At 52.2% G+C, this 18,169-nt stretch overlaps 1 protein-coding gene across 3 annotated transcripts; it reads left to right on the top strand.

Moving 5' to 3' along the window:
* Window positions 1-1,876: 1,876 nt before the first annotated feature.
* On the top strand, window positions 1,877-15,640 carry Irgc1 (immunity-related GTPase family, cinema 1). Of its 3 annotated transcripts, NM_199013.2 has the most exons (3): window positions 1,877-2,066; window positions 11,613-11,732; window positions 14,113-15,633. In NM_199013.2, the coding sequence occupies exon 3, from the start codon at window positions 14,169-14,171 to the stop codon at window positions 15,558-15,560; it is 1,392 nt and encodes a 463-aa protein (NP_950178.2). In that variant the 5' UTR covers window positions 1,877-2,066; window positions 11,613-11,732; window positions 14,113-14,168; the 3' UTR covers window positions 15,561-15,633. The 3 variants fall into 3 exon arrangements, with proteins under 3 accessions (NP_950178.2, NP_001344963.1, NP_001344962.1); NM_001358034.1 differs by lacking the exons at window positions 1,877-2,066; window positions 11,613-11,732 and adding an exon at window positions 12,027-12,092 and having other exon boundaries at window positions 14,113-15,640; NM_001358033.1 differs by lacking the exons at window positions 1,877-2,066; window positions 11,613-11,732 and adding an exon at window positions 12,027-12,236 and having other exon boundaries at window positions 14,113-15,640.
* The last annotated feature ends 2,529 nt before the right edge of the window (window positions 15,641-18,169 follow it).

The raw sequence follows: 18,169 nt of genomic DNA, 5'->3' as shown, positions 1-18,169 counted from the left end.
ATACATCACTGACTGCAGAAGCCTCAGGCTTAGGAGAGGTCTCAAGCATGGGAAGAAAAGAGAGGTCCCACTGAGCCTCAGACCACATTCCTGTCCCATGCTGTCTCTCACTCAGTGCCCACTGTCGAGAGACAGTAGTTTCTATCCTCCAGGCAGGGAAGCGTGATGGTCTGAGCTGGTGATGAAACATATGCTGGTCTTGGCCATCATCAGAGGAACCAGACAGAGACATGCCCATCAGAGTGTGCCTCTGTGTGTGTTCAAGTTTTTAGGCACCTTGTTGCATACCATCAAGCACGTGAGTGTTCTTTTAACAAAGACACATTTCATTATTTATTTATATGTACAAGCATGCCTGTGTGTGCACATGGATGCAGTGTCCAAAGAGGCCAGAAGAGGGCGTCTTATCTCCTGGCACTGCAGTTGTAGGTGGTTATGAGCTGACCATGGATGCTGAAAACTGAACTCAGGTCTTCTGCCATAGCAGCATGTGCTTCTAACCAAAGACTGAGCCATCTCCTCAGACACCCACAAAAGTCCTTCTGCATGTGCTTTTCTGCAAAGCTGATGTTTGCAAGGGAGAACTTGCAGGGCTGTTTCTCACCGTGCCCATCCCACATACACGGTTATTTAGAACTGTCTGTGGGAGGGGGAGGTGGTTCTACACATCCCCCAGGCCCCATGTGAGTAGGTAGCTACATGTCTGAACAGATAGATAGACGCACGTGCCGACAGCAGGTCTCTAGCTTTGTGTGTGTTCTCTAGCTGGGTGTGGCTGTGTTTCCAGCAAGATGTGGGGTGCCTGGCTGAACTGCTGAGTAGCTGTAAGTGTTCAAGATTCTCAGTGTTTCCTTTCAGTGGCCCGTGTAGATTTTGTGCTTCTGTATGCTGATTGGTTTTTGTTTTTTTACTCATGTTAACTGGAGTTACCTTGGAAGATGGAACCTCAACTGAAGAAGTGCCTCCATTGGATTGGCCTGTGGGAATGTCTGTGAGGTCTGTGAGACATCATCTTGATTGCTAATTGATGTGGAAGGGCTCAGCTCACTGTGTGCTGTGCCAACCCTGGCCTGGTGGACCTGGGATGTCAGGCTGTGAGGAGCAAGCCAGTAAGCAGCATTCCTTCGTACACTCTGCTCCAGTTCCTGCTGGAGCCCTACCTGCCTTGATAAAGAATTCTAACTTGTAAAATACAGTGAACCCACTTCCATCCACTGTGGATAGAGATAGCATGAGACATGAACACGATAGGGAAATGTGCTACCACTGAGCTCCAGCCCCTCACTGGGGAATTCTAGGCAGGGGCTCTACCACTGAGCCACGCCCCCAGCCCCTCACTGGGGGATTCTAGGCAGGGGCTCTACCACTGAGCCACGCCCCCAGCCCCTCACTGGGGGATTCTAGGCAGGGGCTCTACCACTGAGCCACACCCCCAGGCACTCACTGGGGGATTCTAGGCAGGGCCTCTACTACTGAGCCACACCCCCAGCCCCTCACTGGGGGATTCTAGGCAGGGGCTCTACCACTGAGCCACGGCCCCAGCATCTCCTGGTACATTGTCGGCGCGTATTCTGTCATTGAGCTACAGCCCCAGCCTGTTCACTTTTCAGTTTGGGTTTGGCTAGGTAAGCCAAGCAGACCTTGAATTTGAGGTCTTCCAGTCTTAACCTCCTGAGGGCTGGGATCACAGGCATGTGCCAACACCCACAGCTTGAAGGGGGTTCTCTGAGACGTGTCTTCCCTAGCAATGCCCAACTTTGGGTGTGCTGTGTGGGGACCTCAGGCAGAAGGGAAGTGGTTGGTCACATGCACAGGGTTTGGTGATTCCCTGGAGGGTGAGGCTGTGCTTACTGAGCCTTACTCTGGTGCACGCCCTACCTCTCCAGTCTCAGGGGAAGGGAGCTCTGTCCCTTGGGGAACTGGTTCTTGTGTGGCCTCCTGGGCTGTGAGCTGAAGACTTCTATCACAGCCTTCTACAGCGCTGGCTTTGGCTTCTGGTTCACCATCACCTGTCACTAAGGCGCTACCAGGAGCCCACTCCTCTGTCACCAGAAGGTGCCTCGTGGGTGAGCAAAGAGGTGTTGGGGTGTGGGATGCTTTTCAACATAATTTATTTATTTTTATTTTATCCTCACCCACATGGCAGCTCACAACTGTCTGTAACTCCAGTTTGAGGGAATCCAACACCTCCACACAGACATAGATGCAGGCGAAACACCAATGCAGAGAAAATGTGGCGCACGCCTTTAATCCCGGCACTTGGGAGGCAGAGGCAGGCAGATTTCTGAGTTTGAGGCCAGCCTGGTCTACAAAGTGAGTTCCAGGACAGCCAGGGCTACACAGAGAAACCCTGTTTCAAAACACAAAATAAAATGCAAAAGAAGAAGAGGAGGAAAGAAAGTATACACTACATTCACTTTTTCTGGCAAGTTTGCCGTTTATTTTCGACAGTGCATCTTGATGTGCACTAACTAGCAAGGGCTCCAGTGCTCAGCAGCCACCTGTGGCTTCCTGCGCCCACATAGAATACTGTCATTCCGGAGCACAGCAGGCGCTATGGATGGAACTGCAGGGACTCTAAACGGATACTTATGGGAAAATAGGACGATGGCTCTGTTTAGAAGTGTTCAAAAGTATTTATTCCTGGCCATGTGCCAGGCACGGTGCTGCGCAGCGATAAATTCTAGCATTGAGAGGTAGAGGCAGGAGGACTGTTAAGTTTGAGGTTAGCCTGAGCTCAAACTATATGTATGCATGTGTTTGCATAAATGTACACAGACATATATGATAAGGATTTACATAATCTACAGTTGTGTGAGATTCCTTATTTTCCATTTTGGGGATAGACCCTAAGGTGCTATGAATGCTAGGGAGGCACTCTACCAACAAACCACGCCCCCAGCCCCTCACTGGGGGATTCTAGGCAGGGGCTCTACCACTGAGCCACACCCCCAGCCCCTCACTGGGGGATTCTAGGCAGGGGCTCTACCACTGAGCCATGCCCCCAGCCCCTCCCTGGGGGATTCTAGGCAGGGGCTCTACCACTGAGCCACGCCCCCAGCCCCTCACTGGGGGATTCTAGGCAGGGGCTCTACCACTGAGCCACGCCCCCAGCCCCTCCCTGGGGGATTCTAGGCAGGGGCTCTCCCTCAGGATTACAACCTGACCCCTGAGGTTGTTTTAGTTTGAATTTTTGGACAGGGTCTTACTGTGCAGGCCTAGCTGGCCTCAATCTCAGAGGTCCACCTGCATATGCCTCCTGAGCGCTGGGATTAAAGGTGTGTGCAACCATACCTGACTTCTTCTTGGGTTTTCACATTAGAGAAATAAGAAACCATTTTGCTTTCATGTTGTCTATCATATCCTCTACAAAGCAGTCACTTGTGGATATTTGAAGGAACAGTTGAGACTGGCCCAGAGGTTAACGGCTAGAAGTCTCCAGTGAGTTCTCAACAAGGACAGGAATTCTGTTCATGTGCAAAGTGAGTCTGTGAGCTCTGTGTGTGTGTGTGTGTGTGTGTGTGTGTGTGTGTGTGTAAGGTATGTGCATGTGCAGTTGTGAACCTCTGCCTGGGTATGACCCCTAATTCCCTTCCTTACCCTCTCCTCATGCTACTTAATACTTCTCTACCCGGTTCTGGCTCTTGCAGCCCAAGCAGGGGACTGTGGGTGGCTCAGAGGCATCAGAGTTCCCAGGCTACCTGCTGGCCTGCGGGACACACTGCGCAGTCAATCATCACCCAGGCCGAGGCATCCTTGCGCTGTCCTGAAGAATCTCGCTGTATCTCCTTGGCAATGAAGCCTCTCATCTGTCGTTCTCGGGCACTGAGAAGCCTGGTAGCCTCTGGGGACAAGTCAGGGCTCCAGGCTGGACATCCTTTCTGGGACTATGGCTTCCGGAAAGCTAAGTCTTCTTTCTTGACCTCACGACCACAAAGGCTGCCTCTCCTTTCTTTCTTTTTTGTTTTTTGTTTTTGCGAGACAGGGTTTCTCTGTGTAGCCCTGGCTGTCCTGGAACTCACTCTGTACACCAGGCTGGCCTCGAACTCAGAAATCTGCCTGCCTCTGCCTCCCAAGTGCTGGGATTAAAGGTGTGTGCCACCACTGCCCGGCTAAGGCTGCCTTTTCCTGTGGACACTCTTATATCTGAGCTGTGTGAAGACCGTGCCCCTCCCCCATTCGGGATGGGTTTTCCCAGAAAATCCCTCACAGGTAGGTTCCCCAGAGGGTTTGAGTCTTAGTTGGTCTCAGAACCAGTCAGGTTGACACGGATAGTTCGGGAGACAGAGGAGAAAGGAAAATACAGACAGCACGTCAGCGGGAAGTGCGTGTTACGGAGAATCAGTACAGCAAAGAGAGAACAAACTGTTGCCAAAGACATGCAGGAACATAGGAGGGGTTTGTTATTGTTGTTTGTTTTGAGACAGCGTTTCTCTGTGTAGCCCTGGCTGTCCTGGAACTCACTCTGTAGGCCAGGCTGGCCTGGAACTCAGAAATCCACCTGCTTCTGCCTCCCGAGTGCTGGGATTAAAGGCCTGAGCCACCACTGTCTGACTCAGCTTTTAATCTTTTAAAAAGGACCAAAAACACCTGTTGGGGCTGCTCAATAAAATCCCAGCTTAGGGTGAGAGAGCCAGTCGGCCAGTCCCGGGTGCACCTCTAAAATAAAACTTGCTTCAGTTGTATAATTGTGGAACTGGTCTTTCTCCTCTCAGTTTTCAGGCTTAATTACAGATGATAGATATATGCTACTTAATAATAATACTCCATTCTCTGGTCTTTCAGAATGTTCCCACCCGCCTGCTAGTGGAAGTTTCTCTTGGAACGGGACAAAGGAGGTAGATCAGTAGGAACCAATTCAAAACCAGCGGCTACCCCCAGTGCTGAGAGGAAAATCTATGCCACCACAGCTGACTGGCTCTCTATTTCCATTTGTACCACTTTCTAGCCTCTCATGACAGGCCCCAAGTATCAGTTCCCCCGGTCCTCGGCTGTGTGGTGTGGGCCTCATGACTGAAGTGTGGACATACTTAAGTTGTCACCCTGTCGTGGGAGGTGTTCACAGTTCCACTTTCTGCTTTTGGTGGGAACTCGTGCAATTTCCTTTTATCTTCCTCCCTCGAGGATAGATTTAGCAATAAACATCCTGATTACAGGACACGGACTAATATCTGTTCCGTTTTTGCATATCACACATAATTTACAATAAGCTTAAAAGCTTGGATGACATATTCCTCCTGTTCATTGAAAGAAAAAATCCTAGCTGGGTGTGGTGAAACACGCCTATCCTTTTGGGAGGTGGAGGCAGGAGGATCAGGGAGAGAAAGAAGAAAAAAGAAAGAAAGAAAGGAAAGAGGGAAGGAGGGAGTGTGGGCAGGAGTTAGGAATGGAGCTGAGGAAGCCCTAAAATGTACCACAGAGGTCTGGGGGGATGGCCCAATGGTTAAGAGTGCTTGCTGCTCTCCAAGGACAGAGCTCTAGTTCCCTGCATCTATGCAGAACATACAACCACCTGTAGCTTTTGCTCCAGAGGACACCACACCCTCTTCTGACCTCCTGTGGCATTGCACATAGGCTGCGTTCAGCTGCTGCTCCCTAGTGGCTGGGGTATGCTAGTTCACTTTGGCTCATCTGTCAGTGGCTGTCCCTATCCCAGGAGGGTAGCAGATCTCTTCCCCAGCATGCCAGGGTGCAAAAACAAACAAACAAACAAACAAACAAACAATAAATTAAAAAAAAAGAATATGGACCCAGTCCCTCTCACAGTCTAGTACTGAAGTCCCAGAATCCTACTGATGACAGCAATTCTCAAGGACAGCTCAAAATTTATTCCATGTCTCCAGGGAAGCCTGGAATTCACATTTGGGGAGAAGGAAACCACATGTGGCAATCGACTATAAAAGGGCAGCCATCTTGTAGCTTCCAAATCCTGTCGCTTTCTCCTTGATTTCCTTTTCTTCTCTTTTCTCATTACTACTTGGCCTCATCTTATTTTCATTATCTATATCTTTTAAAAATATAAGGGCTAAGGCTGGAGAGATGGCTCAGCAGTTAAGAGCACTGGCTGCTCTTCCAGAGGTCCCGAGTTCAAGTCCCAGCAACCACATGGTGGTTCATAACCATCCCTAATGAGATCTGATGCCCTCTTCTGGTGTTTCTGAAGACAGCTACAGTGTACTTATATATAATAAATAAAATTAAATCAAATCAATCATTCATATATATATATATATGCTAGAGAGATGGCGCAGAGGTTAAAAGCCCTGGCTGCTGTTCAAGAGGACATGAGTTCAATTCCCAGCCCCCACATGGCAGCTCACACCTGTCTGTAACTCCAGTTCCAGGGGGTCTTAAACATTCACACAGACATACATGCAGGCAAAACAACAACAACACACACAAATAAATAAATTAATGAAAATATAAGTTCCACAAAACAAGGATCAACCTGGGCTACATAGTGAGTCTCAAGGCAGCCTGAGATGTAGAGTCCTATCCACTACTGTGTCCGGCCTAGAACAGAATCTGGTGGCCATAAGGCAGCCAGTGTTCGAATGAATAAGAGAAACTCTGGAGGATGATTTCATGTTGGCGCGCGCGCGCACACACACACACACACACACACACACACACCCTGTATTTCCAGCACCCAGAAGGTGCCAGTGAGAGGAAGAACGTCCAAGGTCATCTTCAGCTACATGGTTCAAGGTCAGCCTGGCCTACAAGAGATCTTGTCAAAGGGGGGGGGGGGAGTGGGGAGGATCCAGACAAACACAAGAATAAAACCACAATCTATTCAGTGAAACTCCAGGATGGGTCCAGCCTGGCGGGGCTGGACTGCTGGGAATGGAGAGACCAGAAGGCACAGTGTGCAGGCGAGTTTCAGGATCGCTGGATTTTGTTTTCATTTACTTCAGTGTGTGTGTATTTGTGTTTAACGTGTGCGTGTGGTGTGTGTGGTATGTGTTGTATATGTGTCTATGTGTGGTGTGTATGTATGAGTAGTGCGCATGTGTGTTGTAGGTGTGTGTGGGGGTTGTGTATGTGTGGGTCTGTTGGAGTGTTGGTTCCTAGGGCTCCACCTTAGCCTTCCTGCGGTTTGGCAGGCACCTTTATCTGCTGGGCTATCTCACCCTATCAACATTTGTTCTGCTTTGTTTCTTTTTCTCTGTGTAGCCCTAGCTAGCCTGATAGCTCTGGAGACCAGGCTGGCCTCGCACTCAGAAATCCACCTGCCTCTGCCTCCCAAGTGCTGGGGTTAAAGGTGTGCGCCACCAGTGCCCTGGCAGATCCAGGTGCTGTTGTTTCTTGGTACAAGATCTCACTGTGTGTAGCTCAGGCTGGCCTCGCATTATCAGTCCTCCCATGTCTGCCTCCCGAGTGCTGGCATGACTGGCAGCGGGCACCACTCTATTTTTGTGAGTATAGAACTGATGTGTGATAAGGATCTGTGCTTTCTAAATAAGTTCCCAAGAGCTCTCTCAGCTGTCCCAGAATAAACATCTTAAGTGATAAGGAAATGTCATGTTGTGGTTTTATTGGCAGCATCATTTTTTTTTCTTTGTTAGCAGGATCAAAAAAGACGTGTCCGACAGCCACCAGCGTCTTAGGTTTGATTACATTCAGAAGGAAGGGAAGAGCAAGTGCAGAGAGGTTATTCATCTCTGTTCTCTCTGCTGGACCTGGTCCCACCTCCTCCCCCTCCCCTCCTCCCCTCTTCTTCCTCCTCTTCTTCCTCCTCTTCCCTTTCCCCCTCTTCCTCCTCTGCCTCTTCTTCCTCTTCTCCCCTGTCTCCCCTCCTCTGCCTCCCCCTCCTCTTCTTCCCCCTCCTCTGCCTCTCCCTCCTCTGCTTCCTCCTTCTCTTCCTCCCCCTCCTATGCCTCCCCCTCCTCTGCTTCCTCCTTCTCTTCCTCCCCCTCCTCTGCCTGCCCCTCCTCTTCTTCCCCCTCCTCTGCCTCTCCCTCCTCTGCTTCCTCCTTCTCTTCCTCCCCTACCCCTGTTCCCATTTTACTTCCTTCATTCTCTCTGGCGCTGAGGATGGAACCCAGAGCCTCCTGTATGCCAAGCATGCCCTCTAATGCTGAGTTCTTAACACACTAAACTAAATAGAAAAGGTTTAACTGTGGGCTGGGGAGATGACTAAGTGGGTAAGAGTCCTTGCTATGCAAGCATGGGGAGGGAATTCAGATCTCAGCATCCATGTAAAAGCTGGGCATCGCCACCTGAGCTCGCTGGCCAAGCAGGCTAGGCAGACGGGCCAGCGAGCCCGAGGATCCTCCTGCCTCCATCTTCCAAATGTTTGGATGGTGGCTGTGAGCATCAGGCTGATCTTGTTTGCATGGCTTTTCTCTTTTAAAAACTTGCATCTTAGTGTGTGTGTGTTGCCAAGGAGCACATGTGCAAGTCAGAGAACAGGCTGTCAGAATCAGTTTTCTCCATTGACCATATGGGTCCTAGGGATCAGATTTGGGTTATCAGCCTTGTCTGAAAGCTTCTTTATAAGACACTGCCCACCCTCGCCCCCACCCCCATCCCCACCCCCATCCCCACCCCCATGGGGTTTCTCTGTGTAGCCCTTGCTGTCCTGAAACTTACACTGTAAACCAGGCTGGCCCCAGACTCACAGAGATCCACCTGCCTCTGCCTCCTGAGTGCTGGGATTAAAGGGGTGCACCACCACACCTAGCTCATTAATGTTCCTTTTAAGGCAAACAGAACTGGTTAAGTTTATTATTTTTATTTTTTAAGGTTTATTTATTTAATGTATATGAGTACATTGTAGCTATCTACAGACACACCAGAAGGGGGCATCAGATCCCATTACAGATGGTTGTGAGCCACTATGTGGTTGCTAGCATTTGAACTCAGGACCTCTGGAAGAGCAGTCAGTGCTCTTAACCGCTGAGCCAGCTCACCAGCCCAAGTTTATTTCTCTATGGTTAATCGATTTAATTTTATTGAATTATACTGATAAAGACATAAAATAATAAAATATTTTAAAAATTATTTTATGTGTATGAGTGTTTTGCCTCCATGTATGCATGTGCTCTGTGTGCGGGCATGATATTCATGGAGGTCAGAAGGGGGTGTCAGATCCCCTGGAACTAGAGATAAAGACATTGGTGGGCTGCCACATGGGTGCTGGGAACCGACCCTGAGTTCTCTGCAGGAGCAGCCAGTGCTCTTATCCTTGGAGCCATCTCTCTGGCCCCTTGGCTTATGTCTGCAGATCTGTTTGATGATGCTGTGTTGCTGGTCTTTTAGTCCCTCCTCGCTCCCCCACCCGGGCGTTGCACGTGTCTGTGAGTTTGGGGAAGGAGCCTTGGGGACGTGCCACACACAGTCTGCTCAGTGTTGAGGAATGTCTGAGGCTATTTTTGACTCCGTTTCGTTGGTTTGCTAGTCAGCAGGATCCCATCGAGCCCGCAGCTGCTGCCTGAGGCTTGGAAAGGTTGGACTCAGTGGGCAGCAGCCGTTCCTTCCCTAGATCCAGGCAATAATCTGTCCCCAGCTCTGGGGCCTCTGTCCCCAGCTCTGGGGGATCCTCCCATGGCCAGAATGAGCCTTCAAGATTTAGAAGCCCAAGGTTCATCCTAGAAAACAGATAGGAGAAAGAACGCCCGTAGAGCCTGGCTGAGGGAGGCTATGAGGGAGATAGGACAGGCAGGTGCCCATGGACCAGATGGTAGAGAAGCTGTAGCTAAGAGCAGGGTCCTGAGAGCAGCTGCAGTCCCCAGACGCCATGACTGGGTGCTTTGACTCTTATTAGTGGGAGTCTCGGCCTCACGTGTGTGTGTGTGTGTGTGTGTGTGTGTGTGTGTGTGTGTGGCATTAGGAACTGAACCTAGAGGTCTGCATGCATTGGGCAAGTACGCTACTATTGAGGAACATCTCAGACCTTGTCTTTAATTTTGAATTATTGATTTTTTTTTTGAAGTAGGGCCTCAGGTTAGCTTAGCCTGACCTTACCCTGTAGCTGAGGCTGACTTTAGGTTCACCGCTATCCTCTTAACTCTGTGTGTGTCTGAGTGCCTGGACTGTACACATGAGCTACGGGCATGAGCTACGGGCATGAGCTACGGGCATGAGCGTGAGATAGTTGGTTTACTATTTTGAAACAAGTGTCAGCAAGTTGCCCAGGATGACCTTGAATTCACTCAGCAGCAGGCCTGGAACGGGTGATCCTCCTGCCTCAGCTTCTCAAGTAGCCTGACTGGCAGACCTGTGACACCTAGGTTAGACCTTTCTGCTCTCTACAAAGAGCTGGGGATGGAACCCAGGGCTTGTGCACACTAGGCAAGCACTCAGCCACTGAGACTCCCTGATTGCGCCTGCCCGTTCTCTGCCAGCAGCCCCAGAGCACCCATCATCCATTCCATTTCTCCTTCCCTGCTTCTCTCCTCAAGTGCTCTCTCCCCTCCAGCCTTGCCCCACCGAAGGGGTCCTCGACTCTGCACATCAGCTGGGTGGCGTCTCTCTACCTCCTCTTAGCTTGTTTTGAGACAGGGCCCCATGATGGCCAGGCTGCCCTCGAACTTGCCAAGTAACTGGAGGATAATTTAGAACTCCTGATCCTCCAGCCTCCACCTCTCAAGTGCTGGGGGGGGGGGGGAGGGGGTTACGGCTGTGCGCCACCACTAATAACTCATGTCTCCTAGCATTCCCCTCTCCATAATCCAGATGTGCTGCTTCACAGAGTAAGGAGGGAACAGGAGACAGAAGGAAGGAAGGCAAGAGAGACACTTGGCCACCGAGCAAAGACTGACAGATGGGGCGGGGAAGGGAGGAAGAAGGCAAGACTCAGTGCTCTGTCCTGTGGCTGCCACCCAGGGCCACTGCGGTCTGCAGTTAGTACAGATGAGACCCTGTGTCAAGCTTTGTGGTGTGTGTGTGTGTGTGTGTGTGTATGTGTGTGTAAGCCAGAGGACAACCTCCTGCATCATCCGTCTGCCTCCTTTGAGACAAGGACCTCTCATTGGTCAGCAGCACTGATCAGGTGAGACACGCTGGCCAGGGCCCAGTGATTCTCTGTCTCCAGGGCTGGGGTTATCAGTACCAGAGCTCTGAGAATTGAACCTGCGTCCTTGTGCTTGCAAGGCAAATACTACAGATTAAGCTATTCTCCCTCCCTCTACCTCCCCATTGCCCAACCTGTGTGTGTGTGTGTGTGTGTGTGTGTGTGTGTGTGTGTGTGTGGTCTCACTTAGCCCATATTGGTCTCCAATGTGCTGTGTAGGGGAGGCTGTCCTTGAACTTGGGATCTATTGCTGAGGCTCTGGGATCACAGGCGTGAGCTGCCAGGCCTAGAAATTGGTCCCTTCCCTCCCACTGCCCCTTTCCTCCTGTCCCAGCCAGTGCTAGCCAAGCTAATAGCCACCCCACTCTATCCTCATGCCCCAGAGTACATGGGACACCTTAGGGGTACACAGAGGAGTGGGTAATGAAGGAAAGGTTGACAAGCTGAAGGCTTCCCTGGGCTGTAGTATAGAGCAGGGAGCAGGCCAGAGCCTTAGATGTCCAAGTTATTCATTTAGGACTTAGTCTCAGAGGGCCCACAGAGTTTTTCTGTTTGTGATTTAGGGTGTGTTTTGTTTGTGTTTTGTTTTGTTTAGGGTTTCATGAAACCCAGTTCGGCCTCAAAGCTTGCTATCTAGACAGGGAAGGCCTTGGCCTTTAGTCCTTCTGCTCCATCTGCTGAGTGTTGGTTCGCTGGCAGTTTACCACCACGCTAGGTATGTTTGGTGTTGAGGACCCCAGGGCTTCCAGCATGCTAGACAAGCCCTCTCTATCCATGGGCTACATTCTCATGCCATGGGGGTGGGGGTGGGGGTGGGGCTTTGAGCAAGTCTGTTTGGAAAGACACTTGTGTCAGCCCTCAGGGCCTATAGTGGCTCTCAGGGTTTGAGGGTCTCTGCTCCCTGGGGCCCTGCCCTCTGATGTCACTATCTCATTATTACACGGAGCCCCGCTGACCAATGGGCTGAGGCTCACTGTTATAATGGGTCCTAGCAACAGGTTGTGATCTTGGGCTAACCGGGGAGGAGACCCCACCAGCTGGGAGAGTGTGAGGGGAAGGGAGAGCCTGCAGGCAGGTGAGTCCCTGAGGGCCAGGCTCTCCAGCTGGGCCCTGCGGGTCTGTGCACAGAGACCCAGGCTTCTGAAAGTCCCGATCCCCACCTGCCACCTCTTACTGTTCAGCCTCTAGCTGCTGGGACCTGTCTCAGGTCACATCTGAGGTAGGTTAGGGACAGGGCCTGGGAAGGGGTAGCTGGGGCTGGGGATACAGGGGGGCCAAGGGGAAGGGGAAAGTGGCAGAGGGGGTGAGGGGTAAAAGAGCCAAGGGGCCTGGGCTAGAGTCCTGACTGTCTGAGTGGGGAGATAGCTTGTGTTATCTGAGCTAGGTTCCTCTCCCTGCCAGACGAAGTGGAACTCTAATTCCAAGGAGGTCTCTCTGTAAGCAAGAGACTTCATTATTTGGACGGTTTTTTTTTTTGGGGGGGGGTGCTGGTGTTCTTGTTTGAGACAGGCCTCACTCTGTAGCCCAGGCTGGCTTTAGACTCATGGTGATCTCCCTGACTCGGCCTCCTAAGTGCTAGGATTACAGGCATGTACCACCATGTCTGGGTGAGGTAATGGCCCACAGGGTGCACAATTGAGAACCTCTGGAACCCCAGGGTGACAATGAGGGACATTGTCAGGAAGGCGACAGGAGATACGAAGAGTAACAGGTCCCAGGAGACGGTAGTGGGCCCGTCAAGGCCAGCCAAGGTCAGGCTGGGGGAGGGGGCAGTTGAATGGGAGCCTACGGGCTGAATTAAGAGTATCTTCACTGTTGACTCGAGGGGACATGGCAACACAAATAGGCCTAATATGGGCCCAAGAGACCTTTGAGGGCGGTTCAGAGGAAAGCAGTCAGGGCTCAGGAGGACAGAGATCCAAGTCACAAGCCCAGCCAGGCATAGGCTCACTCCTGTAATCCCAGTACTCAGGAGTTAGAGGCTAGCCTGGGCTACATAACCAGACTGTCTTAAAAAAAAGTCATATGCTAACAAAAGCTCCTGCCGTATGCCTAGCATTCTCTTACTGATGATGTTTACCAATGGGAGACTCACTGGAGACTCCCAGCATGGTCACAGCCAAATCTCACAGATGGGGAAGGCCAGTATGTAGCAGAAGGTGACCACAGCACTTGAAAAGTAGCAGCTCACCAGCTTGGCCTGAGCCACATGCTCATCCCTGTTACCCAGTATGGGAGGCCTGACCCCAGAAAGACTGGATAGCTCTGGTTCAAATATTTAGAAGACTCAGATGGGTGTGGTGGCTTGTGCTTGTGATGCCAGGACTCAGGACCATAGTGATTCTAGGCCAGCCTGGGCTACAAAGTAAGTTCTGGGACAGCCTGGGCTACAAAGTGAGAGACCCTGTCTCAACCCAGATACTGTAAGGAATCATCAGGTTTCATTTCAGCAGGCCAGCCTCACTCCTGGGCGAAGGACACACATCCCTCGCAAGGTTGTTTGGTTCTTATGGCCCCAGGTCCCATGGCAAGACAGTGGCCTAGGTGGAAAGTGACCCTAGGCCTTTGATACTCCAAAGTTCCTTAACTCCTGCTGAATGTACCCGAGTTCTTGTTTAGGGACAGGTTTGCATGTATAGCCCAGGAGAGCCTTGAACTCACTTCTATAGCTGAGCATACCTCAGCTTCAGAACGATCCTACCTCTGGTTCCCAAGTGTAGGAATTCAGGTGTGAGACTTCTGACTTCTTATTGTGGTTGTTTCTGAGACAGAAGCTCACTAGGAAGCCCTGGCTAGCCCAAAACTCACTGTTCAAGCCTAGGTTGGCCTTGAACTTACATAGATCTGTCTCAGCTTCTCAGTACTGAGATTAAAACTATGTGCCACCACACCTGGGCATTGTGAGTCACTCTCACTGTCCTGGGACTCATGGTGATCCTCCAGTCTCAAGCTCCCCAGTGCTGAATTACAGGTGAGAGCCAGGGTACCCCGTTCTTGAGGAAGAGAGCTGGAAACTGGAAACGGTCTAGTGAGAACTTGGCCTCCCTGACATCTGATCAAGAGCGTGATATGCGAACGTCTCCTTTCTCCTGCAGCCACTGAGGAGTCACATTCTGTGACTGTCCCCCATCTTCCTGCCCAGCTCTGAACCATGGCAACTTCCAGGTTGCCCGCCGTGCCTGAGGAGACCACCATCCTCATGGCCAAGGAAGAGCTGGAGGCCCTGCGCACTGCTTTTGAGTCTGGCGACATCCCTCAAGCCGCCTCTCGCCTTCGGGAGCTGCTGGCCAACTCAGAGACCACCCGGCTGGAAGTGGGCGTCACGGGTGAGTCGGGAGCCGGCAAGTCCTCCCTCATCAATGCCCTACGCGGCCTGGGGGCCGAGGATCCTGGCGCAGCTCTCACTGGGGTCGTGGAGACCACCATGCAGCCTTCGCCCTACCCGCACCCGCAGTTTCCCGACGTGACCCTGTGGGACCTGCCGGGGGCCGGTTCTCCAGGCTGCTCAGCAGACAAGTATCTGAAGCAGGTGGATTTCGGCCGCTATGACTTCTTCTTGCTCGTCTCCCCCCGTCGCTGTGGCGCCGTGGAGTCCCGCCTCGCTTCTGAGATCCTGCGCCAGGGGAAGAAGTTTTACTTTGTGCGCACCAAGGTGGACGAGGATCTGGCGGCCACCCGCAGCCAGAGGCCCTCGGGTTTCAGCGAGGCTGCAGTCCTCCAGGAGATCCGAGATCACTGCACGGAGCGGCTGCGGGTAGCGGGTGTGAATGATCCCCGCATCTTCCTGGTGTCCAACCTGTCGCCAACCCGCTATGACTTCCCGATGCTCGTGACCACCTGGGAGCACGACCTGCCCGCCCACCGTCGCCACGCCGGTCTGCTGTCCCTGCCTGACATCTCGCTGGAGGCTCTGCAGAAGAAGAAGGACATGCTACAAGAGCAGGTGCTTAAGACTGCCTTGGTATCTGGTGTCATCCAGGCCCTGCCGGTCCCCGGACTGGCAGCCGCCTACGACGACGCCTTGCTTATCCGCTCACTGCGGGGCTACCACCGCAGCTTCGGCCTAGACGACGACTCGCTGGCCAAGCTGGCCGAGCAGGTGGGCAAACAGGCAGGGGACCTGCGCTCCGTCATCCGCTCCCCCCTGGCCAACGAGGTCTCACCAGAGACTGTCCTGAGACTCTACTCGCAGTCCTCAGATGGTGCCATGCGGGTGGCCCGTGCCTTTGAGAGGGGCATCCCTGTTTTCGGCACGCTGGTGGCCGGGGGTATCAGCTTCGGCACGGTCTACACCATGCTCCAGGGCTGTCTCAATGAGATGGCTGAGGACGCCCAACGCGTCCGCATCAAAGCCCTGGAGGAAGATGAGCCCCAGGGGGGTGAGGTGAGCTTGGAGGCGGCTGGTGACAATTTAGTGGAAAAGCGGAGCACTGGGGAAGGAACCAGCGAGGAAGCCCCGCTGTCCACCCGCAGGAAGCTCGGCCTCCTCCTCAAGTATATTCTTGACAGCTGGAAGAGGCGCGACTTGTCAGAAGACAAATAAAACGCAGCCCTGCCCCTCCTCCCCACCTCCGCCTCACCCACCAGCCAAGCCCTTTAAAAAAAAAACCAACATCAACCAAACAGGGCTACTGTGATCAAAGGGAGAACCGCAGTTGCTGCGCGCAGGGTGGGTGTGGGTGTAGAGGGTGTTACAGAGGGACACAGACAGGCCTGAGTGTAGGGGTACTTGACCCTGAGGAGAGGGAGGCTGAGGGATGGGTGGACAGGGTGACCAGGGCTTCTCAGTGGTCTCCTTGCTCCTCATGAGGCCAAGGTGAGAACTGTCAATTGCCTGGGAGGTGCTGTGTGTGTGTGTGTGTGTGTGTGTGTGAGGGGGGGGGGAGAAGGGGGAGAGAGAGAGAACCTTCTTGTGGCACTCCATATTGTAATTTGCTGTTGGGTATGGAAATGGAGCCCCCAACCCTAAGCATTCTCTACCCCCATTCTGGTAGGTCCAGCATCATATCCCAGGGGCTCTACCCACTGAACCACACTCCCAGTCCCTCACTGGGGGATTCTAGGCATGGGCTCTTAACACTGAGCTACAGCTGGTGAATTTGGGGCAAGTGTCCTACAGCTGACCTACATTCCATCTAGAGTCCTGTAAGTTTCCATGATTTTGAGGTAGGGGATCTGCACAAAACACTTCAGCAGAGCCACTTGAAGATTTAAGAGGCTTCCATTGGCTCTCAGATTCAAAGGCCTCAGTGCGGATCTGTTGGCTTCAACCCTAAAAGTCCTGTGGTGAGACAGAACCTCTTGGCTCCAGGAAGACATGGCGGGTGAGGCTGTTTATATCATGGGAACCAGGAAGTAGACACACACACACACACACACACACACACCTCAAACAGTAAGCCATGCCCTTAGTCATCCACCTCAGCTACCCACTTCCTCCCATCAAGGCTCTATATTATGTCCACCGATGCTGCTTTCAGCCCCTTCGTGACCCCATCTCCTAAAAGCTTTGCCATTGAGACAAGGCTGCCTAGAGGCCACCTTGACATTGAACTACATCTTGAAGAATCTTGACTCCGGTCCTCCATCTCCAGAGTGAGGAATTACAGGGGTGCATCACCACATCTGGTTTATCGGGTGCTGGGGTGGAACTGAGGCTCCTGCATGCACAGTGAGCATCCTACCCGCTGAGTGGCACCCCAGCTCCCCACCTCTGAACACTGCATTGAGGACCCAAGCCTTCAACAGAGGCCTTTTGGGTGGTGCGTAAGATCCAAACCACGTCAATGTCGTGGAGTGTGGTCATGGGGATTAGAGCGAAGGGTTGATGGGCTGAGGCGGGTTTCTGGTGTCGGGAGGTGTATCTGACGACACACCGCTGTGAGTGGTATGCTCATGGGTGAGGCTCATGTCCCAGTGAGAGATGGCTCCTACCCAGGCCTTCCTCTGTGCTTGATTCTTGGTGGTAGTCATGGTGGTGATACACAAAAGTGATCTGGACACTGGCCTGCTCAAGCCGGAACTCCCTGTTTAGGAAGGGTCACAAGTATTCAACTTACCAGAAAGGCAGGTGAGGTGGCACACACCTTTTTTTAAATTAAGATTTATATATACGAGTCCACTGTAGCTGTCTTCAGGCATAACAGAAGAGAATATCAGAATATCAGATCCCATTTCAGATGGTTGTGAGCCACCATGTGGTTGCTGGGAATTGAACTCAGGACCTCTGGAAGAGCAGTCAGTGCTCTTAACCTCTGAGTCATCTCTCTAGCCCTAGTACACACCTTTAATTCCAGAACTTGTGGGGCAGAGGCAGGTGGATCTCTGAGTTCAAAGCTAACCTGATCTACAGAGTGAGTTCCAGGACACCCAGAGCTACACAGAGAAAGCCTGTCAAGAAAAATTCATAAAAATATTAAACGTTTCCAATAGTGCAGAGGCCTCATTGAGGCTTAGGGACTGTGTGGAAGCTGATTTTTGATTTCCTGCCCAGCGTGCCCAGCCTAGGATGGCCTGGGACAATCTGAAAGAAGGAGCTGCATGCCTGAGCTGCTGACGCAGCCGTGTGATAGGAACTTGGCAGTGCGAGATGAAAAGTCACATTTGTGGTTCGCGAGAGCTAGAGAGGCAGGGGCAGGTGGATGGGTGTGATCAGCTGCCCTGTGACTGGCCGCTCTGGGAGAGACGGAGGGTCCAGGGCAGGCTGGGAAGCTCATCTTGGAGCTTCTGTAGTCTGAGCAGCAGAAACAGCCTGACCTCCTTTTGGAGGGTCAACTGGATGCCCGACTGGGCTGCAGCGGAAGAAGTAACTGAGAGCCGAATCCTCCAGGCTCTGCCTCCTGTGCCTCCTGTGTGGAGGAAGGCTGGGCTGGGATCCAGCCTGGCAGTTACATCGCGGGAAGCTTTCCAAGCTTCATGAAACTCTCGGGAAGGTTCTGGAGACTGCACAAAGCAGGTGGCAGACAAGGATGTGGGACAAGGGAGCTGGGCTCCCCCAAGTCGCTCCCATCTGCTTCCTCAGGATTCCAGGATCTGAGGATAGCTCTGACCTGGAGTGACCCAGCCCTAGCAAGTAGGCCCAGACTAAGGGCGTCCTTCCCCTGGAGATTAAGGGGTCTGGACTCTCTCTGCTTTGTAAAAGGACTCTCTCCT

The sequence above is a fragment of the Mus musculus genome, chromosome 7, assembly GCF_000001635.26.
Source record: "Mus musculus strain C57BL/6J chromosome 7, GRCm38.p6 C57BL/6J".
Taxonomy (NCBI): Eukaryota; Metazoa; Chordata; class Mammalia; order Rodentia; family Muridae; genus Mus; species Mus musculus.
This window is presented reverse-complemented; position numbering and strand designations above follow the sequence as displayed.

Coding starts and splice junctions, on each gene's coding strand:
- Irgc1 (NM_001358034.1), top strand. CDS start 14,169: ATGGCAACTTCCAGGTTGCCCGCCGTGCCTGAGGAGACCACCATCCTC.